Source organism: Lithohypha guttulata (genome assembly GCF_036872675.1).
Source record: "Lithohypha guttulata strain CCFEE 5908 chromosome Unknown scaffold_1, whole genome shotgun sequence".
Classification (NCBI taxonomy): Eukaryota; Fungi; Ascomycota; class Eurotiomycetes; order Chaetothyriales; family Trichomeriaceae; genus Lithohypha; species Lithohypha guttulata.
This window is the reverse complement of record NW_027042750.1, coordinates 2329015-2356359: the sequence shown is the minus strand read 5'-3', so window position 1 is coordinate 2356359 and position 27345 is coordinate 2329015. Positions and strand designations below refer to the sequence as shown.

At 49.0% G+C, this 27345-nt stretch overlaps 11 protein-coding genes across 11 annotated transcripts; 6 read left to right on the top strand and 5 right to left on the bottom strand.

Moving 5' to 3' along the window:
* Positions 1-276: 276 nt before the first annotated feature.
* On the bottom strand, positions 277-1280 carry LTR64_000856 (uncharacterized protein; the record flags this gene model as incomplete). The annotated part of the gene is made up of 2 exons (XM_064895237.1): positions 277-714; positions 762-1280. The coding sequence occupies 2 exons, from the start codon at positions 1278-1280 to the stop codon at positions 277-279; spliced, it is 957 nt and encodes a 318-aa protein (XP_064757924.1).
* Positions 1281-2784: 1504 nt separating this feature from the next.
* Positions 2785-3564, top strand: LTR64_000855 (uncharacterized protein; the record flags this gene model as incomplete). The annotated part of the gene is made up of 2 exons (XM_064895236.1): positions 2785-2992; positions 3131-3564. 2 exons carry the CDS (start codon positions 2785-2787, stop codon positions 3562-3564), a joined length of 642 nt encoding a protein of 213 aa, XP_064757923.1.
* Positions 3565-3860: 296 nt separating this feature from the next.
* On the bottom strand, positions 3861-5594 carry LTR64_000854 (uncharacterized protein; the record flags this gene model as incomplete). The annotated part of the gene is made up of 1 exon (XM_064895235.1): positions 3861-5594. One exon carries the CDS (start codon positions 5592-5594, stop codon positions 3861-3863), a length of 1734 nt encoding a protein of 577 aa, XP_064757922.1.
* A 738-nt stretch (positions 5595-6332) lies between these two features.
* Positions 6333-7628, top strand: IPL1 (spindle assembly checkpoint kinase; the record flags this gene model as incomplete). Its single annotated transcript, XM_064895234.1, has 3 exons — positions 6333-6422; positions 6471-7463; positions 7512-7628. 3 exons carry the CDS (start codon positions 6333-6335, stop codon positions 7626-7628), a joined length of 1200 nt encoding a protein of 399 aa, XP_064757921.1.
* A 609-nt stretch (positions 7629-8237) lies between these two features.
* LTR64_000852 (uncharacterized protein) lies at positions 8238-12419 on the top strand (the record flags this gene model as incomplete). The annotated part of the gene is made up of 2 exons (XM_064895233.1): positions 8238-8285; positions 8331-12419. 2 exons carry the CDS (start codon positions 8238-8240, stop codon positions 12417-12419), a joined length of 4137 nt encoding a protein of 1378 aa, XP_064757920.1.
* Positions 12420-12803: 384 nt separating this feature from the next.
* LTR64_000851 (uncharacterized protein) lies at positions 12804-13334 on the bottom strand (the record flags this gene model as incomplete). The annotated part of the gene is made up of 1 exon (XM_064895232.1): positions 12804-13334. One exon carries the CDS (start codon positions 13332-13334, stop codon positions 12804-12806), a length of 531 nt encoding a protein of 176 aa, XP_064757919.1.
* Positions 13335-14852: 1518 nt separating this feature from the next.
* On the top strand, positions 14853-15428 carry LTR64_000850 (uncharacterized protein; the record flags this gene model as incomplete). The annotated part of the gene is made up of 2 exons (XM_064895231.1): positions 14853-15007; positions 15056-15428. 2 exons carry the CDS (start codon positions 14853-14855, stop codon positions 15426-15428), a joined length of 528 nt encoding a protein of 175 aa, XP_064757918.1.
* A 2797-nt stretch (positions 15429-18225) lies between these two features.
* On the top strand, positions 18226-18849 carry LTR64_000849 (uncharacterized protein; the record flags this gene model as incomplete). The annotated part of the gene is made up of 2 exons (XM_064895230.1): positions 18226-18612; positions 18685-18849. 2 exons carry the CDS (start codon positions 18226-18228, stop codon positions 18847-18849), a joined length of 552 nt encoding a protein of 183 aa, XP_064757917.1.
* Positions 18850-19280: 431 nt separating this feature from the next.
* MCD4 (Glycosyl phosphatidyl inositol anchor synthesis) lies at positions 19281-21869 on the bottom strand (the record flags this gene model as incomplete). The annotated part of the gene is made up of 2 exons (XM_064895229.1): positions 19281-20458; positions 20636-21869. 2 exons carry the CDS (start codon positions 21867-21869, stop codon positions 19281-19283), a joined length of 2412 nt encoding a protein of 803 aa, XP_064757916.1.
* Positions 21870-22604: 735 nt separating this feature from the next.
* On the bottom strand, positions 22605-23573 carry VPS36 (Vacuolar protein-sorting-associated protein 36; the record flags this gene model as incomplete). The annotated part of the gene is given in 2 exon segments (XM_064895228.1): positions 22605-23491; positions 23504-23573. The coding sequence occupies 2 exon segments, from the start codon at positions 23571-23573 to the stop codon at positions 22605-22607; spliced, it is 957 nt and encodes a 318-aa protein (XP_064757915.1).
* Positions 23574-24810: 1237 nt separating this feature from the next.
* LTR64_000846 (uncharacterized protein) lies at positions 24811-26478 on the top strand (the record flags this gene model as incomplete). Its single annotated transcript, XM_064895227.1, has 2 exons — positions 24811-26210; positions 26259-26478. 2 exons carry the CDS (start codon positions 24811-24813, stop codon positions 26476-26478), a joined length of 1620 nt encoding a protein of 539 aa, XP_064757914.1.
* Positions 26479-27345: the final 867 nt, after the last annotated feature.

The following is a 27345-nucleotide window of genomic DNA, read 5'->3' as shown; positions in this document are numbered from 1 at the left end:
ATACTACTTTTCAATGGATCACACAAGGACTGGGACGGGTTGTTTAGCATATTCTTTCCTACACCGGCTTGTCTGCAGGACGAGTATCAAGTGTTCATCAATTGTCTGCTCGAGGCCTCGTTCTAAAACGCATACAAAATTCCCAACCTACGACACACCATGCCAACCTCATGCACCATGATCTGACTGTACTCATCTCCAAGCATTATCGTCGTCATCATCTTGCTCCTCGTAGGAAAACTTCTGGTGTGATCTTGCTATAGACGTGCCATCTCCCTAAGCGGCCACGGCCTTTTCAAGATGTGATCCTTCACCAGCGACTGGGTTTCTAGGATCTTCGACAGCGGCACTGTGATGGCCAGTCGTGGCTTGGTGATAACCGGTGGATTGGTTATCGGACATTGGGGCTTCCGATGCAGTGGTGGTAGTCTGGTCCTCAGCAGGCATCAGGTTCGCGCCCATTCCGCTTGCATTAGTCGAGATAGGCTCAACAGATGGATGCCATGATTGCAGCTCGGCTTCGGCTTCGTTGAGGATGTGTTTAGCTTCGCTGGCGTTAGCAAATGGCTGTCGAACATCACCAGGAACGACTGGAGTGTCGTCTAGCAAGTTCAGCAACCTGCGGCCGTATCTGGCAAGGATGATTTGTTTCTCAGCTCGTTCGATGGTTGCGGCGAATTGGATATCGTATGCCTCCTTGAGCTTCTGACGAGTCTGTCTGGTATTAGCTAATATTCGTTTCTATGTTCAATATTACTTACAATGTTGGTCAGTTGTGCTTCTGCGACCAAGTTTTGAGCCTCAGCTCGTACGAGTTCCTGCTCAAGAGTGACAATTCTTGGGCTGCTAGGTTCCTTGTACTTGAGTTTTGCGATCTCGTCGCTGATCTTGGCCTTGTTGTCACGGCTTGGCTGGACGCTGCTCTCGGTGTTTCTGATCTGCTTCAGGACGCTTCTGTAGTCCTCGAGGTTCTGAGCAAAAAGATCCTCCTGTTCACCAATTTCTGACAGCAGTACGCCGATCTTGTCTGACAAGTCAGAGATCGAGTCGTCGTTAGTCGACTCGCCCCAGTCCGAGAGCTGGGAAGCGATTGAAACTCGTTCTCTACCAGCAGTTTCGTATGCACTGATAGCGTGGTTTTCAGTCTTGATCAGCTTGAAAAGCTTCTTGGAAAGGTCTGATTCTCTCATGCCACGGAAGGTGGTCATGGAAAAGTTGTGCTTGGGGGCATCCTTCTGGCTGTGCCTGCCCTTGGACCGTATAGACAGTGCTCGGTTCATGTTGGCTGGAGACGGAGTGAGGCTAGAGATAGGACAAAGGTAGAGTCGAAGTCGCTACGATCGCGCGATGTGGTTTGAGTATATGAAGTTACAGCTTGTTTCGTTCTCAGGAAAGCTCAAGTAGTACTGCGACAAGCTCAGTAGAAATTTGAGACTGCTCACGAAGAGTTCAACAGACTAAGATTAAGACTTTCGAGCGCATTCACCGGATGCACTACGTCATAGGAGTACACAACTACTACACAAAGAAATGACCCCTCCCCTACCCAAACACAATGATTGCGTGTTGTTACTAAAGTGGAACTCACGCAGAGACAATTCGAAAGAATGATCTGCAGGTACAGAATGGTTTGTTATGCATAGAAAAGACGTCGAATCCCCCAAGTCCTTATACAGTATTCAGCGACGATAATGTACTTGCCATAAGACGAAGCAACAAATGTATTAATACAATCCACCATGCCACCCAAGCCCTATATCCTTCCTTTATGCCTTTCCTTAAATCCCAAACCATACCGTCCCCATATTCGTAATCATATTCCTGTACAGATCGTATATTTGCACTCATATCACATTGTCGTCCGATCTCAATCTCTATGCACTCTGCTCACCCTCCTCTCCTCCGTAAACGTGCGACTGCTCCTGCGAGGCTCCTCGTATCGAGCATATCTATCAACATCCCGACTATATCTGCTGACCTCGCGGTCGTGATAATCCCGACTGTATCGAGTCCGGCTCAACGACCTTTCCCTTCGAAGTCTCGCGGGCTGTTGGATGTATGTGCGCTCACCGCCCGCGCGAGGCCGTACACGCGTTTTGATAACAATGGCTTCGTCGACGTCTCTGCTGGAGCCGAAGCACATATTTGCGCAGGAGGTTGTGTGACTTTCAGAAATGACGATCAATGAATGGTTAGATTGGTTGAATCAAGGACAGAGGAGATAGGCTTGTGTTACTCGTTCGATAGTGATAGAAAACAAATCTTTATGTTGGGAAGGTGCTACACAGCATGCATCTGCTGCTAGTAGTACTTGCCTTCAATGTTACCCGCAACACTCACAATTTCCTTGCTGATACGCGAATACTGAGAATCCATGGTCAACGTCATTGGGCTTGCCAAGCTGGAACTGCCCGATTATTGCCGCGACCCTGGATCGTGAATGCATCTACCAGTTCCAAGCAATCCCGTCCTTGCAGTATATTCTCGTCGACCGAAAAGCAAGACTGCAGTAGAGATCAAATCGTCAGACGAGTGGTCAACGAAATGAACATCATCGACGAACTTCTTGTGCTCGAGTGACTGAACATGACTGCATATTGAATACCTCCTTTTGCTTCTCCAAGCAATGCTCGCAACATACCCGTGCTGTCGCTTTCCCCTCAAAGTGTATTTAGTCATTGCTGATGATGCCGACAATATCGACCTTGTGCTTTAACGAACATCTCATGCCACGTTCAAACACGACGCGCTGACTCATCCTCTTCCAGAAGCACTATTACTAACATGGCAGAACGCCTCTCAACCTTCCTCGGCATCCCCCTCGAGATCCGCGAACTAATTTACGACATAATATTCACTCCCCATACCCCTGTCCAAATCACCGCCGCTCCAGCCCGTGAATACGAATACAACGAAGGCACTACCTTCCCGTCCGACTTCGAGTCCTGGGCAATCACTCCTCACGACCTCTCCTCTCAACTCCTACGCGTCTGTAAGCAGCTGCGGACAGAAGCTTTCCCGTTCCTGTACTCCTTCCGCGCATTCGATCTGACGGCGAGAGAATCGACGAAACTACTGCTGCATAATATTACTGCTAGGGGATTTGCTTATATGCGACATATAATAATAGATTGGGAAGCGCTTCAGACGTTTGCGTGGGATCTGGGTAAGGATGAGTACCGGAGAGGTATGGCTGGCTTGAGGTGCATTGAGTTGGCGACGTGGAAGATAAGACATATGCAAGGGACGAGTGTGCGCTGGCGGAATGTGAAGAGTTATGAGAGGATGATTGTGCAGGCTGCGCATGATATCATAACTAAGCATGAGCATCTTAGTGTTCTGGCTGAGCAATACTATCAGAGGAGAGTGTCGTATTCTGCTGGTACGGATGCCGCCAAACATACAGCGAACAATAAAGTTAGATGGCGTTTTATCACAAGTGTGGATGAATTGACCGAGGACGAGCATGTGGTGGACGTGGAAAAAGATCTGCAACATCTAAGGGCTACTCAGGACGAAGCTACTGAGGGTGGTTTCCAATTGCCAATGATCGATCCCTTCTGATGGCTCAAAGAAGAGCTGGTCAGAGTCGCTTCTGGTTGGGATTTGTAAACCTGGAGCTGCGAGCAAGGGATCGAAGCGACAGAACAATTGCAGACGCACTTTTGATATTGGCCTGGACTATAACGAACGACAAATACCGCTCGCTCAGACCAGCGCCTCAATATTATACACATTATTGATCATGTCGGGGTCACTCATCCAAGGTATATCGTCAATCGTTTCTCTGTACAGTGACTCAATGGATTTGTGACGACGACTTAACCGTTGCCCTTCATCATATACTCCTGGCATAGGTATTACCTCATTAATGCAAACAGCGCTCCATACGTCTTGCACAGGCAATGACCAGTATTGGGCCCAACAAGTCCACCAGATCCAGACAGCCTCAAGAACTCGACGACAGGCCACAACCACACGACCCTTGCAGGAGGTGCTTCTTCTGACCGCCACGGCACTGCTATCGTGGTTGTGGGTGCGCCTGATACTATCGGGCCAAGATTGGGGTCTTCTGCTACGAGCGATCGAACAAATGGTCTGGTATAGGTCAGTAATATCTGGCCAGGCCATCCAGGAATGAGCTCGGCCTTCAGTGGTCGTACGCGGGTAGCCATAGACGCGAGCTGCATAATGCTTTCCTGCTCTAAAGCCTCCTCTCGCTGAATTAGAGTCTCCGCTATGACCGCGACAAAGCATTGATCTGGATGGTTTTCTGCATGTATCCGCTTGATCATTTCGAGAGCTTGCTTTTGGGTTGCCCTCCGCCGATAGATGACCGCAATGGTGAAGAGTGCAGGCATCATTCTTGGTAGGAGGCTCATCTTGGATCGTCGTTGTGGGAGCTCGGTGAGGCCCTGCTGCTCGATATACTGGATACTCTTAAACATTTCTTCGTGGATAGCTGAGTATCTCGTCCAAAGATGTTCATTAGGGAGGGCTGTGCAATTGGTTAACAAAGTGAGGAGCTGATGATTCGTCTCGAGAGCTAGGATTGAGGTCTTGTATCTCTGAGCCTCTCTCGGATGCTCGATATTGTACTTGTTTAGTCTCTCCTTCCATCTCAGGCAAAGGTCGAGTGTGGGCGCAATCTCCTGTGTATGCCTGCCCTGAAATATCATCTGGTGTTGGCCTTGACTAAATACCCACTGTGCTATTTCGTAGAGCACTCCGCGCGCTGCAGCCAAACTCTCGAATCGTCCTGGCAATGAAGGCATTGGCCATCGGAGGTCAGTTGGCGGCTCGCCTATGGTTTTATGATATATCGATGGACTCACTGCTGCTTCGAAACGTGCGAAAATAGGCTCTAACGTCCTCTCGATCAGGTCCTTGGCCGAGTTTTGAGCCGGGAGACCTGCTAGCCGAGAAGCTTTCCATTCTCTCAATACCTGGAGACCAGAACGTAGATGGAGAAACGAGTTAGAAATGGTATCCTCAACGTTTTCCATGCTGATGAACATCAGGCAACAGAGAAGAATAATCTCTGGCCGACTAGCTGACTGTGACTTGGTAAGCAAAGTCAGCGCATTTGTGTAGTGTTTGTTGTAAGCTCTGACCAGCTGTGTACGTTCCACCGCGGAGTGGTTGGCATAGAAAGACGCACGCTGTCTGGCGGCCAAAGCAACCATGACGTGTGCCACACATGGTTCATATATGCTAAGCTTCGGTACCGCTGATGTCCAGAAGGTCTCAAAGGGTCGACCAAGGTTCTTGAATACGGCGAGGCTGGTGCTCATGCAGAATTGCTGTAGCTGTGTCGTCTCGGGTGTCCGCTCAATAGACGAGATGGCAAGCTCGAGCACAGGCTGGACCGACTGTACATCGATGCTTTCATCACGTTGGACACCTGTCAGATAGCCTTGGGGTTGAGGCCTGTAGAAGCATCTCGTGCCCGAACTCTCACATCGACGGCATAGACCTGGTCTCTTGTCGCACTTTAGGCGTCGGGCTTTGCATGTGACACAACCAGTCCTTGTTTTCTGATGTTTCCTTCTGAATCGGGTCGGAGGCTCAGTAGATGAGGATTGCAAATTCATTGATGAGCCATGAAACAATTGAACCTTGCCGGCACAGCGAGGTTAGTGCATTTTATGCAGTACGCCAGTCGTGACATATGCACTAAGTTTTTATCATCGCCTGCAATCAGCCCTAGGTATCGTGAGAGACAGGCCTGGGCCTACAGCTGTCACATCGACCGCCTGGTTGCTTCTCAGATAGTGAATGACTGAACCCTGGACGCTACTGTATACTGCGAAATAAGTAGATGAGCGAGATAGAGGACGATATTGTTGACTACATAGACATAAAATGCCGAAGGCTGAGAATGAGTTGCTTAGGCACAGAACGTGAAGAGGTTGAAGAGACGCGCCTGCGAACCTTCCTCTGCATCGATTAATCAATCAAGAAACAGCGACTGCTAGTACCAGCCTTGTGCCTGCCGAAGTTGGTCGATGCAGAAATGCTTTCAACTCGAACATGCTTGGGAATTAGCTTCACTGCATACAATTTTCTTTCTAGCTGCACCATATGAGTAGCGAATTTATTCAGACTTATCAACACACGCTATGCTGACTGTGTTACTGGGAAGGTGTAACGAGGTTTCCTGCAACTCGGATCTATCAGATTGTTGTCGGGGCAACGCATGCATAACAATTCGCATCACCATTTGTGTTCGTCTCTAGCGTCGCAGAACAAATACTTGCACATCACCTAATATTCGGGACACTCTGGTGTAGGCTACTTGACACCATCCGCTGCATCGATAAGTAGTAATTATGTCTATCAGACAAATCGAATCAGGGTTGAAGAAGCTTACGGTTAACGATGAGAACCAGGCACCACAACCAACTGGATCCAAAACCAAGGTATGAGCATACACGACAAGCATTGAGTACTCACCAACAGAGTGACAGCTCGCACATAGCTATAGTAGATCGAACCTGGTCAAGACCGCCTTGACAGCCAGCTCAGAGTCACGACAGAACGAGGGCGGTCGTGTTGCAACAATCACAAAACCTACCCAGATTCCTGCGCCCCCTTCACCTGTACGGAGAGAAGTCTCTCAGTCCTCAGACGACACCAATAACCCTTCTGAACGATCCTGCGGCTCAGCTGCGAGCTCCATTACCTCGTATGCTGATGCTCTTCAACAACCCCAGCAGCCTCAACAATCAAGTCTTCGAGATCGAGAATTGACCTTGAACGACTTCGAGATTGGGAAGCCGTTGGGCAAGGGCAAGTTCGGCAGAGTCTATCTCGCACGAGAGAGGTCGACTGGATTCATATGTGCGTTGAAAGTTCTGCACAAGTCAGAACTAGTGCAAGGCAAGGTCGAGAAACAGGTGCGAAGAGAGGTCGAAATCCAGTCCAATCTACGCCATCCCAACGTTCTGCGACTCTTCGGCTACTTCCACGACAAAAAACGAATCTTCCTCGTTCTCGAATATGCTGGACACGGTGAGCTATACAAGCATCTCCGAAAGGCAGGAAAATTTGAAGAATGGAAAGCAGCTCAATACATTGCCCAGATGGCTGCCGCATTAAAATACCTGCACAAGAAACACATCATGCACCGGGACATCAAGCCCGAGAATATTCTGGTGGGCATCCATGGCGAGATCAAAATTAGTGATTTTGGCTGGAGTGTACATGCTCCCAACAACCGACGCCAGACCATGTGCGGTACTCTTGACTATCTTCCACCGGAGATGGTCAAACCTGGCGGCAAAGATAATTTTTACGATGAAAAGATTGACCTCTGGAGTTTGGGAGTCCTAATGTACGAGTTTCTGGTCGGCGAAGCTCCATTTGAAGACACTCCTGTCATGACACAGCGCAGAATAGCAAGGGGAGAAATGACAATACCGAGCTTCGTCTCACCAGAGGCTCGCGACCTGATCAAGAAAGTGAGTAGTCCTATTGATCGACAGGATATTCTGCTAACAGCATAACAGCTCCTCGTACTTGATCCTTCGAAACGTTTACCTCTGACAGAAGTAGAGCAGCATCCGTGGATCCTCAAACATTGTCTGGCGAAGGGAGGCGAGCGTGCGGCACATCGTTCCTCGTAACGGTGGGCTAGAGGGGTCCGGAGTGATGATGAATGAACGAATTTCTTTCTCTTGACAGATAGAGTCGGCATCGGATGGCGAACGTCGACGATGCCAAACAAGTCTGTTTGTGCTACTGTGCCACTCGGTGTTTCCGAAGCTATTGAGCTTACCTTATTCTATGCGACGGAGTTGTTGGCGGACACCCGACAGACACACTGTCCGAACGGTCTTTGCTCCCTCGTTGCTTGTTCGAATTGCTTGGTAATGAATATTCAGAATTGACAGACCGTCCTCTTTTACGAAGCAAATAAACATCGGAACTGCTCGCCGATCTCCAATTCGAGTGCCAAGCTTGCCTGGTGCTACTGCCGTAAATATGACGCAAGATTCATAAAACACCCTCTGACAAGCAGCATCGTGTACAGCAATTCTGACTGACAGTTTCAAATTCCTACAAGCTTAATCTTGAACAGGCCTAAGCGCGAAGAGATCCAGCATAAATACCAGTCCATCTGCATCGTCTGGGTTACCGAGGTTTATCCAGACTTCTACCTAGATGTCCATTATTCACCAGCAATAGGGAGGTAGCGTTGTGGTCGTTCCCAGAAGTTCATCGAAATCGTAAGGATGGGTGATGCAGGCGTGCCCGAGAAGGGCATCAGAATTGCCATTGATGTAGGTCAATTCCTTACTTTTCGAGGGCTAAACTAATTTCTTCAGCGAGGTGGTACCTTCACAGATTGTGTAGGCAATCCTGGAACAGGCCGTATGGAGGATGATATCGTCATCAAGTTGTTATCTGAAGATCCTCAAAACTACGAAGATGCCCCGCTAGAAGGCATAAGACGGCTCATGGAGAAATTCACTAACACAGAAATACCTCGAGGTAAAGCTCTAGACACGACGAAAATCGAGAGTATACGCATGGGCACGACAGTAGCGACCAATGCGCTTCTCGAGAGGAAGGGTGAGAAGATGGCTATGGTCGTTACGAAAGGCTTCAAGGATTGTTTGGAAATTGGCAATCAGTCACGGCCCAAGATTTTCGACCTGGCCATTCGTCGACCGGATGTGCTTTACCAAAAAGTCATTGAGGTTGACGAACGTGTTACGCTGGAGGACTATGCTGAGGACCCAGCTCGGAATCAGACCAAGACAGACGCCAAGCATACCGAATCTGAGAACAACGAACTGGTGCAAGGGCTCTCGGGTGAAGCTGTTCGTGTCCTCCAGCGGCCGGACGAAGCAAAAATCAAGGAATCATTAAAACAGCTCTACGACGAAGGGTTTCGCAGCATAGCAGTGTGTTTGATGCACGGGTACACTTTTCCAGTGCATGAAGCCCTGGTAGGAAAGGTAGCGCAAGAGATTGGCTTTGAACATGTCAGTCTGAGTCACGAACTGATGCCCATGATCAAGCTTGTACCTCGAGCGACGTCAGCCTGTGCCGATGCTTACCTGACTCCTGCTATCAAGAAGTACATCGCGGGTTTCGAAGCTGGCTTCGAAGGTGGTCTTGGTACTGAAGCCACGAAACAGGCAAGTGGTGAGAAGGCAGCGCGATGTGAATTCATGCAATCGGATGGTGGTCTGGTCGATGTTGACAAGTTTTCGGGACTCAAGGCTATTTTGTCAGGTCCAGCTGGAGGTGTAGTAGGATATGCTCTGACTTCATATGATCCAGAGACAAAAACCCCAGTCATCGGCTTCGATATGGGCGGTACCAGCACAGACGTCAGCAGATATGGATCTGGAAGATACGAACACGTTTTTGAGACGACAACTGCCGGTGTTACTATCCAATCGCCACAGCTCGACATCAATACAGTAGCTGCTGGAGGTGGCTCGAGGCTCTTCTTCCGCAATGGCTTGTTTGCTGTAGGACCAGAATCAGCTGGTGCTCATCCAGGCCCCGCCTGTTACCGCAAAGGAGGACCTCTAGCCATTACTGATGCCAACTTGTTCCTAGGTCGATTACTCCCAGACTTCTTCCCTAAAATCTTTGGTAAGAACGAAGATGAAGGGCTAGATCCTGAAGCAAGCAAAAAGCTCTTCGAAGACTTGACGAAAGAGATCAATAGCAAGACTGGCAAGAGCATGTCAGCAGATGAGGTAGCTTACGGCTTCATCAAAATCGCCGATGAGACGATGACACGCCCAATTCGATCATTAACAGAAGCGAAAGGACACGACACATCAAAACACAGGCTGGCCACGTTCGGTGGTGCAGGAGGTCAGCATGCTGTCGCTATAGCGGAGTCCTTGGGTATTCGTCAAGTCCTGGTCCACAGGTATTCTTCCGTGCTCTCGGCATACGGTATGGCTCTAGCTGATGTGGTCGATGAGTCGCAAGTGCCCGAATCCGAGATATGGAAAGACGAAGATGACAAGGTGAAGAAATCCTTGGGCAGCAAGATAGACGAGCTCAAACAACGTTCTGGCAAGCGACTCAAAGAGCAAGGCTTCGACGATGACTCCGTCGAGTTCGAAGAATACCTCAACATGCGATACCGTGGCACAGAATCAGCTCTCATGATCGTCAGACCTTCAGAGTCTGAATCCAAGAACAATTTCGGAGGCGACAACTTCGCATTCGGCAAAGCCTTCGTAGCTCAGCACGAGCAAGAATTTGGATTCACCCTCCCAGACCGAGACATCATAGTCGACGACGTCCGCGTCCGAGGAATAGGCAAGTCCTTCCGTGGCATGTCCAAAACAGCAGACCAGCAGCTCAAAGAAATCAAGCAGAAAGACATTGACCAATCCAAAGCATACTCAACCTCGGACGTCTACTTCGACGGCGGCCGACGAAAGACACAAATCTACAAGCTCGAGGACGCCGATGTAGGCGACCGCATCACAGGCCCAGCAATCATAGCCGACGGCACTCAAACCATCGTCATCCCTCCTGGCGCCGCAGCAATTATCATCGAAACACACGTTGTAATCAATATCGGCGATTCAAACTCCTCCAACAACCAACAGGTCTCAACCGAAAAGGCCGACCCGATCCTCCTATCCATCTTCGCACACCGCTTCATGGCCATCGCCGAACAGATGGGTCGTGCCCTCCAAAAGACAAGCGTCTCAACCAACGTCAAAGAACGCCTAGATTACTCCTGTGCCCTCTTCGACAGTATAGGCGGACTCGTCGCCAACGCACCACATCTCCCCGTCCATCTCGGCTCAATGTCAACCTGTGTCCGAACACAAGCGCAGATCTGGAAAGGTAAGCTCAAAAAGGGAGACGTTCTGGTTTCTAACCACCCTGAATACGGCGGCACACACTTGCCGGATATCACGGTCATCACACCCGCATTCGCACCAGTAGGAAAGAACGGCGAAGAAGAGATTCTCTTCTATGTTGCTTCACGTGCTCACCATGCCGATATTGGCGGTATTCTTCCTGGCTCTATGCCTCCGCACAGTCGCGAACTCTACCAGGAGGGCGCGGCGATCAAGTCTGAACTTCTCGTTCACCAGGGACAGTTCGATGAGAAGCGTATCACGGAGCTCTTGTATGATGAGCCGGCGCAGTATCCTGATTGTAGCGGCACGAGATGTTTGGCGGACAACCTCAATGATCTGAAGGCACAGATTGCGGCAAACAAGAAAGGTATCACGTTGATCGAGAGTCTGATTGAGGACTATGGACAAAAGGTCATCGCATTCTACATGAAGCAGATCCAGGAGAATGCTGAGCAGAGTGTGCGTAGTCTGCTCAAGGAAGTGCATAAGCGTTTTGAGGGTAAGGACTTGCATGCAGTTGATTACATGGACGATGGAAGTCCGATTGAGCTGAGGATCACAATAGATGGGGAGAAGGGTGAGGCAGTTTTCGACTTTGAGGGGACTGGACCGGAGGTATATGGAAATGTCAATGCGCCGGAAGCGGTGACATACAGTGCTATCATATACTGTCTGAGATGTCTCATTGACCAGGACATACCTCTGAATCAGGGCTGTCTGAAGCCGGTCAAGGTTCAAATACCGAAGGGTAGCTTTCTGAGTCCGAGCGAGAAGGCGGCAGTGGTAGGTGGTAATGTGCTGACGAGTCAGAGAGTGACGGATGTTGTGTTCAGGTGTTTCGAGGCATGTGCCGCAAGTCAAGGCGATTGCAACAATCTGACGTTCGGTTTCGGTGGCAATCTGGTGTCAAAGGACAGTAAAGATGGACAGAAAGAGCAAGTGAAAGGGTTTGGGTATTATGAGACTATTGCAGGTGGAAGCGGAGCTGGTAAGGACTGGGAAGGTACTAGTGGTGTGCATACTCACATGACGAACACGAGAATCACAGACGCGGAGGTCTTCGAGAGACGTTACCCTGTAATCCTCCGAGAATTCGGCCTGAGAGCCGGAAGTGGTGGTAACGGTCAGCATAGGGGCGGTGACGGAGTGATAAGAGACATCGAGTTCAGGATTCCTGTACAAGTCAGCATCCTCAGTGAGAGAAGAGTGTATAGACCCTATGGTTTGCATGGTGGAGAAGACGCACAATGCGGCAAGAATATCTGGGTGCGAAAGGTGAAGAAGGCAAAGAGTAAGGGTAGTGGTGGAGAGCATGAAGGTCAAAGGAGGGAAGACAAAGAGGATGATGTCGAACAATTTGAGGAGAGGAGAATCAGTATGGGTGCAAAGAACACTGCAAACATGCAGCCAGGAGAGAGGATAATTGTGATGACTCCAGGCGGAGGTGGATATGGCAAAGCTGGTGAAAAGAGCCAAGTCGACCTTAAAGAGGACTATGAAAAGAATTGGAAAAAGGGTAGTCTGGCGAACCGGCTAGCCGAATGGGAAAGCAGCTCGTAGCATGTAGCAGAAGCCTGCTTGCGAACCGCTGTCGAGAGAACTCTGAACTCTTTTTGAACCATCTTGATCGCTTGGCTGTGTTTTTCAGCTCTTTCGAAGCATCGTGAGCGCAGCAAGGTGAGATGAAACTTCTAACGAGGCCGTAGCAAGTGATCCCTGTTCAGGTCAGAGAAATACTGTATGCTGTGAAAGGACAATACCTTGCAGCTCGCCAGATGTGCCGTACCCTCATCGAGAAATGTGGTGGTTCAGACGGTTGCACGATTGCAAATGAGCCGTTTCTTTGCATCCTCTTTACGGTCCGGACACAAAGTGCCAACAGCCTGACTGAGAGGAGATCTTCTTCTTGAGTTTGTTGTTACTGTGAGTGGTTCCTGACCTTCTTCACTCCTCCTCATCGCTTGTAGCCTCATGATTAGCCCTACCAGTAGTGTCTCCCTCCTCAGAGTCCTCGGTTGCTTCTTCGTCTTCTTGCTTAAGACCGCTCTCGCCTCCATCAATGGCCTCATAGTTCGGTCTCGGTACATCCTGAATGCCACTCCTCCGTAGTTCATTCTCAACACCCGGGAGTACACTCACGAGTCCAGCATATTGTTCCAAAGACATACTGATGCCTTTCTTGCCAGGTAGCCAGTCTCCATCCTTCTCGTAATATTCACGGATGGCTATCATTTTCTTGCCTTTGAAGTCGCTGACTGTAACACGTCTGGCTTTACTGATCTCCCAGTACAAGTTGTTGTCAGCGTCGCGCTTTGGCGCAGGAAGCGCTGTGGTGAATGAGGTAGCAGTAATTGCTGCCGGTTTGCTGTTTTTCTTGGATCGTTTTGTTTGAGGGGCTGGGGAGTCATTCTGCTCGTCATCGTCGACGACGAAGGAATCATGTGTGTTGTAGCCTGATTTACGCTTTTGAACCATGATCGACACCAGTTAATGTTTACAAGAACCAGCAATTTGAATTAAGAAACTGCTCATTCATGTGGGTAATATCAGACACTGAACTCCTAAATGTAAGTTTTTTGGTCTTGAAAGGCAGGTGTCCGTTTCACGTTTACAACATCTACGAACTGAGTGCTCGCAATCGGCATAGAAAGTACGCGTATCGCGCTTTCCAGGTTCTCGGTTCTGACGCGTGACGTCATTTTCCCCTTTCCTCTTTCTTGCCCATCACTTCATCTTTACTTCAATTTTTTAAGTACCATCACTAAAAGATACTATGACACGTCTCTCAGAACTACCAGTGGAAGCGTTCATTTTCAACTTCATCGAGCCTGAAAAGATTCGTTACGATGCACATGGTACAACAAGACCCTCCACGCATCGTATCCTCCATGCACTTTCTTTGACTTGTCGCACAATATCTCCTGTTGCCTCAGAGCTTCTGCTGCGTGACATAACCTTTGTGGTGAAGGAGGATGACGAGGACATCCGAGACAATGGGTTCCAACGAATCATGTACTTAAGTTCCAACCTTCTCAACGTCCCTTTCATTCACTCACTCACTCTCTTCTACTGAAGGCTGAACATGGAGCGCAGGATGCCCTGCGTTCCTCTTTTGCGTGACATGCAGCACGTATCAGGCTGTCGCATCGGCGATTGTCGACATAGACATCCTGGCTGATCCGCTCGATCCAATGAAGAAGCCGCGAGTTTTGTGGCTGTAAGCCTCGACCTTTGTTGGCCGTGCTAGGAGATATTGGGTAAAGAACGAACTTCTATATCTCACTAGCTTTACATACAACCTTAGTTATACCACTTTCTGCCAGACGTCTACGGAATAGGAAGCATTACAGTCAATGACAATTGTACGCTTGTTTATAGCACATTCGAGATCGTTGATCGACTCACTCACCCCTTCCCTCGTTGATGAGCTTCCAGAAGCAGCTACTCCTCACGGCGAGTTTGTGCACGGAAGCGCAGGCTAGCTCTTGAAAAGCACTGACCTGGTGGTTGTCTATCTGCCAAGGGACATTCTTTTTGCCACTAATAGCGCTTATGTTCTCCCTATGTGTCTGAGTGGTCGAGAGAAATCAGTATTCTACAACCTAGCACACACAATGACATCTTAAACCCGCAAGCACCGTGTCCATCGATAAACGCTTGCCTCGGTGAAAGTGAGTGGTAGTTCCTCGATTCGATCTCAACATCGTTCTTGCTGGCCCGGCTTTGTGAAAGAAGGACTGAATCATTTGGGGCCAGCAAACATCAACAGCAGCCATGGGTGCACCCAATATCTGCTGCAAATCTGCTCTGCTTATGTTGGTGTCGTTTACCCATGCCGTTCTAGGAGGCTCACGCATTGCTGGCTGAAGCCCCGGTCTGCGTGGCGCCGTTATTCGTGACACCCTGACTCTCGAAGGAGGAGCGTTGGCAACAGGAAATTTCGATCAGAATGGGCAATTTTCTGGAACAACCGCTGTATCGAATCCTCGGGGTATGCTTTACGAGATCAATCTCTGCAACTCGTTCGATACCACAGCTATCGATACTTTTTCGCTGCTCAATTATATAGAAGAGACTCCGGACGATAAGTCGCCTGTCTGGGTTGGTGGTGGAATTGTAGCGAACGATTTTGAATTTTACACCTACAGGTAAGTGCATTCAGTAACACAAGCCACGCTTATGCTAACCATGAGCAGTGGCCTAACCGCGAAAGACACACCTGAAGGTCCAAGCAGTATCATCAATGGCAAGCTCTTCCCGTACTCTCGAGGCCAATTATTCGACTCCGCATACCCTCCTGTTGGGCCGTCGCGCTTATCAAATGTCAACGATCGCGTCACCACAGGTGCTTACGCTAGTGGCCCAGCAAAAGACAGGATAGGCTTCTATTTCAGTGGCATGATCTCTGCAAATGGAAGCGAGCTGGACTATTATGCAATGGACAGCTCATCCAAGCATGTAACGAATGCTTCTTCAAGCTTCGTCAGGATTGACATGCAGGATCCGAACAATGCCAGTTTCTCAAGTACAACCTTGCCTCCAGCCGTTGTGCTCCGTGGTGAATCGTGAATGGTCTGGGTTCCATTCGGTGGCGATGGAGCCTTGATAGTTCTAGGTGGTGCACAGTATCACGCTGATCTGTGGATGATTCAGGCACCCGAGTCAGCTCCAAATGATTTTATGACAAAGGTGGCGGTCTATGACATCCACCAAGATGCCTGGTACCTCCAAGAGACCAACGGAGGCAAAGAAGGCGTTACGCCAAGACAATTGTCAGCCTTTTGTACGGTCACAACTGCACCTGACGATGGCAGCTCTCTTTCGATTTATGTTTATGGTGGCTATGATGGTGGGTACGGTAACGCGAATGTCGAGGTCTGGGTCTGTCTATACCCTCGTTCGCATGGACTCTTGTTTCTAGAGGAAAGGAAAACCACCGACGTAGATGGCATAGCTGCTTCTTGCCATCACCTCAGACGATGATCTCAGTAGGAGGTATGACAGAGCAATTCGGGTATCTACAATCTGATACTGCGATCGACGTCTTCGACCTTAACACTCTCACATGGACAGGCATATACGAAGCCAATTCGTCCAAGCCATACATGGTACTTGAGAAGGTAGTCAGCAATGTCGCTACTAGCGCGACTTTGACTGGCACTCTCTCGAGCTTATTCGCTCACAAGTATCTAAGGACAACGCAGACATACGAACCACGACTTTGTGGTGACAATTCCAGTCCAGTGCCACCACCTCCACCACCTTCACCACATAAGACGACTATCATTGCCGCGTGTGTTGCTTCTGGAGGCGCCATTGTGATCGCTGGCTTACTCTTTTGGTGGTACAGAAGGCACCGAAGGAACAAATCGGCGCAAGGCGCTGCACGGACAGCCATGCGACAAAATAAGGTGGCATCGTGGTTCCGCAAATTGTCAAGTGCCGGTCATGACCCCGAGCCAGAATACTCGAACTCTTCGGGAGACACCGGCAATACAATGGTGAACGACTATTTCAGTCATGACATTCCGAAGGCTATACACGCTGACATCTTCGAAGCCCCGAGCAGTACTGTCACATCTCCTGGCGTCTACCATTCTCCTCGTCATGGTAGTCCTTACATCATTTCTCCAGCACTTTCTGGTTCACACGAAGTCGACGCGACAAGCAGACACGAAATGATGAACAATGATCTGAGAGGCTCAATGTCAATTCGAGACTATCCAGGTTATCCCCGTAGTATCCAGGGAGATTTCATTACTTCTGCAATAAGCGACATGACTAGCGTATCACGACCATCAGAAAACCTAGTTGGTGCACGTCATCTCGGACCAGTCTCGCCTTACGAACTTCCACAGGATCGAAGTAATGAAGATCTGAGCCAGCCACCAGACATGGTACTCACACAAACATCGCTATCGACGAAGATACCTACTTAGGAAAGTCTTTCAGTATCGAAGAATCTCAGGTCCAGCCTCTCCTGCCTCTAATTCCAACATTGCCGATCATCCGTAAGCCGGTCGCCTCCTTGCAGCATGACTCAGCCGCAGAAGTTTCGAGTCTGTCGCATAGACCCAGTCATCAACGTAACGTCTCAAGCATCAGCAGTAACTTGCCGAGCCTGCCCCCGCCAAATCCAGATGAGGACAAGCGAAGATCTCAGCTCCTTGCCTCGTTGCCGGACGAGGGACAAATTGTTAACACCGGCGCAATAGTGCAAGGGAGTTCAACGCGTCCAGGCCGCATCAGCGCTTATCAGGAGAACTTCGAGGGAAACACTAACAGGAGAGCATGAACTGGTGGCCAAGAAAGAGGAGGATGTTAATGACCTGAACGATCCAAAATCTGACTGATTGGACTAGCATATGATGATGATGAACGACTGGATGATTTGCAACAGTTTTTGTATTTATTTGCATGATGGTGAATTTTATCTCTGTGTTAACCCGCATCTTGTCACCTTTACACTTTACTTCGCGAGAATACTGGTATCTACTCATGAATGGTGTCGTCCATGTCATTCTTCCTTGTTTGTGATACATGATATGCCCCCTCAGTAGACGCTCTACCAGCCGGTGATCACTACCCGATGCAATCAACGCTCCATTGTCAGCACCACGTTCAAAGGGCTAGTAGCAATACTCGTAGGGACCAAGACCAAGCTAGTTCGGAGCTAGCACGGCACTAGCGATGACGCGCTAGAACGCGCTACGACTATCCTGCAGGGATTCAAATATACCACTACTACTACTACTACTACTACTACCACCACCAATGTGCTGTGTTTCTGAATAGCGTCTCTAGCTGAAGCTTGCAGTCAGTGCGTACCAGATGACACGCATCGTAGCTTGTTGGAACCACCGCGTTAGATGTCGAGGTCGTTACTGTCTGTCACTACAGATCACCTCTGAGAGATCTGCCCTATTGCGTATACCAAGCATGAGGACTGCACTGCGACGTCCAAAAAGCTGAGACCGAGTCTGATGTGAAAAATACACAATTCGCCTCATAGCCAAGCATCCCATATACACAGTGAGCGTAGTGGAGTTTCGCTAAATAACCCTGCAACATGATGGCCATGTGGCAGAGGTTCCAATGTCATGCCACATCGCAAAAAAAGGTCGCATATCATGCCACTGAGTATGGGTGGGCTGATAGCCTCGTTGCTGTACGAGACAAAAGTCATGGATTGATATGCTGAACTGAATGTGGATCGAAAGGAGCATAATTGTTGTACAATATTTTAGATTCTGTAAAGCATCAAGTTCTGTTTACTTGTTTCCCTGGATTATATCCTCTTGAACAATCTGTTTACTCTCTAGGGAACCTGTGTTTCACACCGTCTATACAAAATTCTGAGTGCACAATGAATTCCCTTCCACGAGACATGCAACACATCTCGCGCAACGACCTTGATAACTCTCTTCCATGTCGTATCGCCTATCTCCAAGAGTTCCTCGAATTCGGCCCCGACGACATCGCAGCCCTAACCTCCGGCCAACGCTATATTAAACTCATCGTCCCCGCAATCGTCAACATGGTGTACAAAAAGCTCCTTCGACACGACATCACCGCCCGCGTCTTCAGCACCCGCGACAGCCGCAACGAAACGGACCCAGAAATGTGGGTAAAGGAAGAAAGTCCACAGATCCAGAACCGGAAGATGTTTCTGCGGTGGTATTTGACAAGACTGAATTCTGATCCGAGTAAGATGGAGTACTGGGAGTATTTGGATATGGTTGGGGCGATGCATGTGGGGAAGGGGAGGAGGTATCCGTTGTTTGTTGATTATATTTTCTTGGGGGCTTGTCTGGGGTATATACAGGATGCGTTTTTGGAGGCGATACTGTCACATCCGAGATTAGAGTTGGACAGGAAAATTGCTATTGTGAAGGCGATTGCGAAGGTGATTTGGATTCAGAATGATTTGATGGCGCGGTGGCATATTAAGAGTGGTGATGGTGGTGGTGAGATGGGCGATGATGCGTAGGCGTCGAGGTCTGTTTCCTCGTTTGATTCGGAGCAGCAGGATTGTCTGGGACAGTTGCCGGATGAAGATACTCGGCAAGGCTCAGTATGTCCTTTTAGTGGACTGAGCGACTTCAGTGACCAGCCAAGTTTGCGGCGCCATCCTGATATGCCTAAGCAAAGGTGCCCGATGTCTTCTCACCAGGATGTAGATACAGATGTCGACGTGACTTGGGAACGTCCTAACGGGATACCAAAGCTTCGGATCGTTGCTGGAGAAGTCGTGGGGAAGGAAAAGTTGGATTTGAGCATCCTAAAGCCAGAGCTGGAGAGGTGTTAGAACCGCAAGTCAGGCAAGCACACCTCAGAACTCAGTAACCCTGTTCCATTTGTACTGTATAACTCAGAGATGGTCATACATTGTCTGTATCATCGTCCATTACAGGCTGTACCTCAATCGATTACGGGTCTCTCCTCCTTGTCCGGCTTGATAGTCTCCATGCTCTTCACGCTGCCATTGCTGGTCTTCCTAGTGTCGACCACATCTTTACTCTGGTCATCTATGACGGTCTCCGCAACATCGACACCAGAGATCAGCAGCTCACTTACTCCTTCCAATCCAGCTACAAACACACTCAGCAGACTCCCAATCACAAAGTGACTGATTGTAGTCCCAATGTCCAACCAACTTCCCTCATCTTTCACCATCCAGAAGAAGTTCATGACTAGAACATCACCAACCGCCATGACGACCATGAAGAGGGCAGATGATTGAAGGCCAAGTCGTCGATTGAGGATACCGAGAGCGGCAGATATGACTGCAAAAGGAATGAGAATCTTGAGAATGAGTAAAGCACCTTGAGAGAAAGGATCGAAGATTGGAATGAGACGATAGACTGCTTCCAAGGAGAACGAGGAGACTGATGCAATATTTCCCGTACTGAAGAAAGCTGACTGAAGCAGGAAGAGAAAGAAAAGTGATACACGAAGGTCTGAAGTTGTCAGAGTGCGTGTAGCTCTCGTCCGCGGCTGAACCAAATTCTGTTTGTTGGGCTTTGGGGAAGGTGGGATAAGATCAATGTTAGAAGGAGCGGCTGAAACAATCGTGCTTCCCTGAGACGGGGCCTGAGATATCGTGCCGTTGGTGGAAGTAATAGAAGTCGTGTAAAGATGAACGGCGTGCTCAAGGCGTACCCAAACAAGAAGTGTTATACAGAATGCAAAGTAAAACAGGCCTTCGTAGGAGATGGTAAAGAGAACGAAGGATGGCGAAAAGCTCAGGAAGATGACCATCAGACGATGTAGGTAGTGGTCGTTCGGCGCTATCCGGTGGATAAATGGCAAGATTAGAGATCCTAACAGACATAGCCAGCCAACGATTTGATTGCCCAGTGGTAGACCTTCCTTGGCCTGTAAAGATGCGACACTGGAACGAGTAACGATAATGGTCAGGCCGACAATTCCTGCTTGAAATCCCATGATGGTTCGAGACAAGGAGTTCGTGCGTGCATCAACTTTGCCTGATCGAGACTTCGCGGTAATCGATTGCTCAAAGGCCAGATAGAAAAGCCCAGCCGCTAGCATTAGAAGACCGCCCATGGTTATAGTGTTGGCGTTCTCGACCTTGATGACTGGCAATAAAGTGAAAGTACTTAATGTGATACAACCAGCAGTCCATGGTATAACAATCATTCTGTTTGCTGAAACAAAATCCCAACCATAGTATGCTGGCCAAAATGCTCCGATAATGTACAATGCCGTGAAAATGGTACGATGGAAATAAGACTGTACAAGGGCTTCTAACACACCAAGAAATGCCAGCGACTCCAGGCCGAACACCAAATAAGACGAACGGTGGTGGGTGTTTCCGAATAGCATTTTCAGCCCAGCAAGAAGTCCTCTTCGACGTGACCACACTTCCTCCCAGAAGAAGACTGGGAAGAAGGCGTAAGCATAATAGGTAATAGGTGACTCGCTAATGATGAAAGACGAGTAAAGCAATACAAGAATTGAAGAAAAAGCAACCAGCGAGAGCGAAGATCTGTCGCTGGCAATGCTACCGTGCAGAACGTGGATGTCAATGACGGTGCTGGTCGCATAAGCAATCCAACCAAGGTACCCAAGCGTTATCAGAACGCGTAGAAAAAACCAATCGTATGTCTGGAGGTAGCGCAGGCCTCGAAGACCTTCATGGAGCAGATCCTTCGACATAGTTATTGATTTTTCGTGCTGGCCTTGCGAGATGGATGTCTCGATCAGGAGGAAGCGATCAGCCACAGTTTTCCCTTCTTCGGCAAATGCTGGAAATGGCTTGTAGCGGAGTTCTGTTCGTTGCTTGTCGGCCTCCTTGACAGCATACATCTCGAGAACCTCTCTGGCATTGGCTAGCGCGGCATGAGCCTTGCGGTCAAGAGGCTCACTCAAGTATGAAAGAGGCAGCTCACCCACAGAATTTACAGGAATATCGAGTCCAACCAAGTGAGCCATAAGAGCGGCAACGTCCGCTTGTCCAACATCGTGTCTCTGCACGTGCTGGAGATCCCAGTCGTGCGAAAAGTTATCCGCATGGCCTGGAGCGATCTGACCCGGTCTTACGAGAGGCTTAGCGATACCAGAACCCCATGTGATAAGCGGCGTTCGAGTATTATCAGGATGGCCGTCGCCATGACTGCCCCAGTCACTCATGCCATGATCAGCCGTAAAGACATAAGCAGTGTTGTCGTCTTCGTAGAAGTTCTGGATAAGATCGTGAATCTCTTTTACACCCTGGTCGACAACCTTGATATTGTGGAGGTACTCTTTCGAATAGGGTCTGTATCCGTGACCAGTAGTGTCCAATCCGAGCAGGTGTAGGAAGAAAACCAGCTTATCTTGTCTCAGGATCTCGTTCAATGTGGTGTTTGTCCTTGCTTCTTCGAAGAAGGCCTTCACTTTGTCAAAGACCCAGGTATCGAGATGAGTAGCATCTGCTGTGAAATCCTCGAACTCAGCATCATAATAATCTGCATCAACTCTTCCTGGAATTGCACCTTGAGAAAACATGGGCAAAATGTCCGGACTCCCCCAACTCCAAGTGTGCCTGCTGCGATTGAAAACACTGTCAAAACCAACAGGATTCAACTTCCAGCCCGTTGCTACCGCAGAGACATCCTCATACAAGCCTGCAATAAGCGCAACATGACCCGGTCTTGACTCAGTAGGTACACGAGTGTGTGATACACCGAATGTTCCGTGTTCTAGGACCCGAGATCGAAGGAATGGCGCAAGTGGCCGTGGGACAAGGTCTTTCGCAGTTGGGTTCTTCGGCGTAGGATCTGGGAAGGATTGAAATGCTTTGTCGGCACGAAGGCCATCCCCCACGAACAGGACTAGTCTTTTTGCTGGTGCATCATATCCTTCGACTCGATATGATCGCATGCCATGGACAATGGGACTGACGAAGTATATGTCGAAGATAGAATAGATGTATACCAGGTGAAATGCTACCGCCAGCAAAAGGAATCCTCCTCTGCTTAACCGTGCCATGATCTTAACAGGCAGAAAGGAGCGACTAAGGTGAGATTTGAGTACATTCTACCTCCACAACTACATTGTCGCGAACACGTATATCACTTGTGGTCCTCATTTGTTGCGCAATAAGCATTTGTTGAAGGTAGGTTAGCCGAAGCTTACATTCTTTCACGTTAGGGGTTGTGGGAGATGATTGTGTACAGCCACTCATCCGATGAATTCGCAAGAAAATTGCAACAATGCTATTATCAAAGTGATCATCTAACCCTAAATGTCATCTTCGTTGTCCTCATCCTTCTCATCAAAGAAGTTCAACCAGAACTTGAGACCTTCTATGCTATCTTCACGAACAAGCGCTCCTTTTTCTTCCGCCATTTCCAACTCCTCATTAGCAATACCTAGGCTCCAGCCGAACTTTTTCGCCGCGTCCTGAGCAGTAACACCACAACCATAACGCTGCCAGTTCCAGTCCACACCTTCACCCGGTAAGGCTCTTAATGACTCCAGCCACTTCTTCACTTGCTCAATCGTTCGCTCGTCGCTAGTATAAGCATATTGCACCGCCATAAGACCACTCTTGAATTGCCGAAGGCGAACGGGTAGACCAAGACTTATCCACATTGTAGCTGCTTTGTGAAAATCCGAAGGACTAACCAGCTCCACACCGTCGCGACTGCGATTGAAGGTAGCCCAAAGATCGACCAAACTCATTGTGCCGCCTCGTTTGCGTAATAGACCTCGTCGTTCGTCCGTCACGTACTCGGCCAGATTCCGCGATAGCTCGGATATGTAGAGCTTTTCGGATGTACTACTCAGCATGTCTCTTGTTGCAATCATTCCAGGATCTGAGCCCGTCAATATGTCAGTGTCGAAATCCGTCCTGTTGGCCTCATCCCCAAACTCTCGGGCAATCTTCTGTGCTAGACTGGAAACCTCCTTTTTGAGTGACATCAGGGAGTCTAGATCTTCGAATGCCGCACCAATAACAATCTCATTGTCTTTCTGACTCTGTTTTCCTATTTGCTCAAGACCTGCAATTCCAACCCGGCTTGAACGAGGCGAACTCCTGCTTTCGAAGCTGGATGTGGTTGGTGAGCTAGGTTCGCTTGTCCGAAGGCTATCGAGCGTCTTCGGTATAGGCGGTGCATCGGTGGCTAACCACTTACGCTGCACCATAGCAGCTTTCAGCTTGTCGTAGAAGACTTTATCACCGCCCGTACGGAAAGAGAATTTCATGCTGACTGGCTCATCAGATTCGGTGGCATGGCTGATCTCTGGTGCAGGCGATTCAGGTCTGATCAAAACAGAATCTTCAGCAGTGAACGGTGGTTGGTGGGTCGCAAGAGCTGCACCACAAATTTCACAAGATTGCAGTGAAGGATGATTGTGAAAGGTGCACCGTGGACAGACGGTACTATCAGCTCTGGTGGCATGTCGTGAGTCGGCATTGTATTTTGCTGACGTTGGAGACGCCTGTGAGGTACCGTTTGTAGTTCTGGATGTTCCAGCACTAATGGCAGCTTTCAAGATGACTGCAAAATCAGGCGTTATGCCGCACGTCAGACAAGGCGGAACAGGGAAGGATTCTGTGGTGACTGAAGGATCGAAATTGGAAGGTATGGGATTCGTGAAGGTGCATATCGGACAGATCCAACTTGCAGATTGTGCCAAAGGTTGCGTGTGAGTGACTTGGTTTGGGCGGAAGGGAGTCGATGAACGAGAGCTCGGCGACGAAGACGAGGATTGCAGACGTTGGAGTCCCTGTGATCGTGGTGCATTCTGTCGAAAGGAACCAGGCCCTCTACGTAAGGGCTTTGGGTGAATGGTGACCTTTGCCGAAGAGCGCAAAAAGCCAGCTGCGTACTCGTAGCGATCGACATCCTTGAGATCAAATGCTAAAGAATTATCTTTCGGATTTTGATCATCAATGTAGCAAGCCCGGTGTGAGGTAAGATAGGCATGACCATTCTGACAATCTGCTATCTTGAACTTGCCTTCATAAAGTCCGACGCCGTTTTGCACAAAGAGGAGGTTTTCATCCTGCTTAAGGATTGGCCGAGAGCCTGCGGTGAGCTCTGGCTTTTTGAAGAACATCAATACATTGAATGTCTCGGCGACAACATACCAGCAACAATCAACCCTCGACACGGCCGATATAGTGATATGTTGGTTAGTGGGGTTGATCAAGACGGAAGCACTCTTCCAAGCGAGTATCGTTGATGGAGATTGCCGAAGTTTAGTGACAATCGAGTTCTGCCAAGGCTCTAGCCTCTTTCGTCGTAGTCGCCTGAGCGCAGCAGGCCAACTTCCAGTTTGAACTTCAACCTCTTCTCCCTTGCCCGTTCACCGTCTTTGTACACTACCAATTCCAACCATCACGTCCCTATCTCTGTGCGCACCGAGTATCAAATCTTCTAGTACCTGCACAAGACTGTCCTATTTTGCGTTGAATCCTGGTCTCAAATCGACAAATATGTATTCTGCAAGTGGCGCGTCGCCGTGGTCATCTAATGGCTACGCCCACCACACTGCTCAACATGCTTACATCCCAGTACAAACCCGTAATCCTTATGCCTCGTCGCTTCCACCGCCTCCGACCTACATCCCACAACCACTTAACCACACGCTCCGAACTCCGTCAGCGCCTGGTACATCATCTCCTGCATCATCAGATTCAGCGAAACAGAAAGTAGAATGGCCGCAGACTGTTCGTGACTACGTCAATAGATGTTTTGCTGCAGAAACGCAGATACCTGGAGTTGCTCGGGAAGAAATGGAGAAAAGGCTCAAGGATGTCATTACTGACGCCGCAAAGCGTAATATGCTGTATACATACCAGTGGGATGCAATGCTTCTGCCCCAACAAATGATTGCTGAAGAACGAAAACGCGCGGCACTTGGCCTGCAAGCTCTTCCTCCAAATTTTGTTCCTCCTCCACCACCGCAGCTTCCACTGTCTTATGCTCCTGGCACTAATCCAGTTTTACCCGCACATTCTGGATCCGAAACACTTAGGAAAAGGAAATCTTCCGAGATGAGTGTGGATATGGATAACAATAACCAGTCACAGCCCCCGTGGCGAACCAAAAAGGGCGGCTCACTCGAAGATCGCATGTCGGCTCCTGATAAACGACAAAGGACAGAATCTGGGCCGACATCAAGTAAGTTAAACAGCACCCTGGAACATCGAAGACGAAGATTCGATCTGGATGGCCGGTCCGGCTCGAATTCTCCTCGAAAGCATGCTTCTCCACCAGCACCAGCAGAACCACTAGGTCCAGTCATTGGTCGCTGTCAGAAGCTTGAAAAGAACTATTTCCGACTCACTGCTGCCCCCAACCCTGATCACGTGCGGCCACTTGATATCTTAAAGCAAACCCTAGACCTTCTGAAAAAGAAGTGGAAAGAACAGGGCAACTACGGATACATTTGCGATCAGTTCAAGTCGATGCGCCAAGATCTAACAGTACAGCACATCAAGAACGAATTCACAACGAACGTATATGAGATACATGCTCGCATTGCACTGGAAAAGGGTGACCTCGGTGAGTATAACCAGTGTCAGACGCAGCTTAAAACACTGTATGCACAAAACCTGGGAGGTCACCCTACCGAATTTTTGGCTTATCGAATCTTGTATTTTATCTACACGTGCAACCGAACTGGTATGAACGACGTGCTTTCCGAACTGACCCAAACAGATAGACAATCCAAAGCCGTTAAGCACGCGCTTGCAGTTCGATCTGCACTGGCGTTAGGTAACTACCATCAATTCTTCAAGCTCTACCTTGACCCTCCTAACATGGGCGCCTACCTGATGGACATGTTCATCGGACGAGAACGATTGGCGGCACTAGCTTCCATCAGCAAAGTGTGAGTTCAGACACCCCGCTCAATCTGCAAAGACTAATGTTTTTACAGATACAAACCCGCCATCAAGCTACGCTTCATCACAGAAGAACTCGCATTCGAAACCGATGCGGAAGCTGCACAATTCATCGTCGACCATGGTGGCCAAGAATTGTTGAAAGAGGTGAAGAAAGACGGCGACGACTTTGTACAAATGGCCACGGGCAACCGACTCTTCGAAGACGCAAAGAATGCCGCTTTCAGCTCAGTCGATATCAAGGGCCAGATTTAACCTTTACATCTACCTCCTTATATTTCCAATGTTCCCTCTGCAGCATTTCATATTTGTTTAACTATTGCAAGGAGGCAACAGAACCTCGGCGCTGTCTGTTGGAAGACAAGGCCTTGAGGTTGTCCGTTTGGCAGATTTTTTGCCTTCAATGTTTGTGGCTTTTACTAGCGTGGTGTTCTCGTGGTTGAAGTGTTTGTTGGTGGTCAAGAGTTGGGAGCTAGTTTGTAGCAAGAAGGCGGTCGAGATAGATTTTCGATATCTCGCAATCGCATCACTACGGCTCTCGTTGGTACAGCATTGGGAAACCTCGGGATGGGTAACTACGGTTGCTCCTTCCGGGTGACAATGACAGGCTACTGCTTATCTCTCGTACTTGCCAGAACAATTGTATTCATCATGTGCTTTGCTCTAGCATCACGATCGACGAGTTTACCTACTGACGGAAGAGTGCATGTTAAGCGCGATCTACTGCAGAAGGGCTGATCAGGTACCAATCACTAAACGAGCCAATTAATGTTGTGAAAGCCACATCCACTACGCAAAGCCGAAGCATCAGCTCAAAATTAGACTGCAAAAGTGGCAGGCACACGCGATCCTCGAGTCTCTCACCATCTTCACTCTGCATACATGTGTGTCTGTCGTGAATTGTGATTGCCATCCACAACGAACGATATCTACTGCGACTGCCCCTTTGAGGTGCATGCTCTCCAGGGTCTTCACCCACTTTCTCGCCTGCCAGATTGCCTTTCTCGTGCCCCGCTCGGACACGTTCCATCCTGCGATTGGTGTACCAAACTATACACCTTGTCTACCTCGTTCTAGTTCCTTAACCGGTCTTTGGAGGTGGGGTCTGGCGATTGAGGGTTG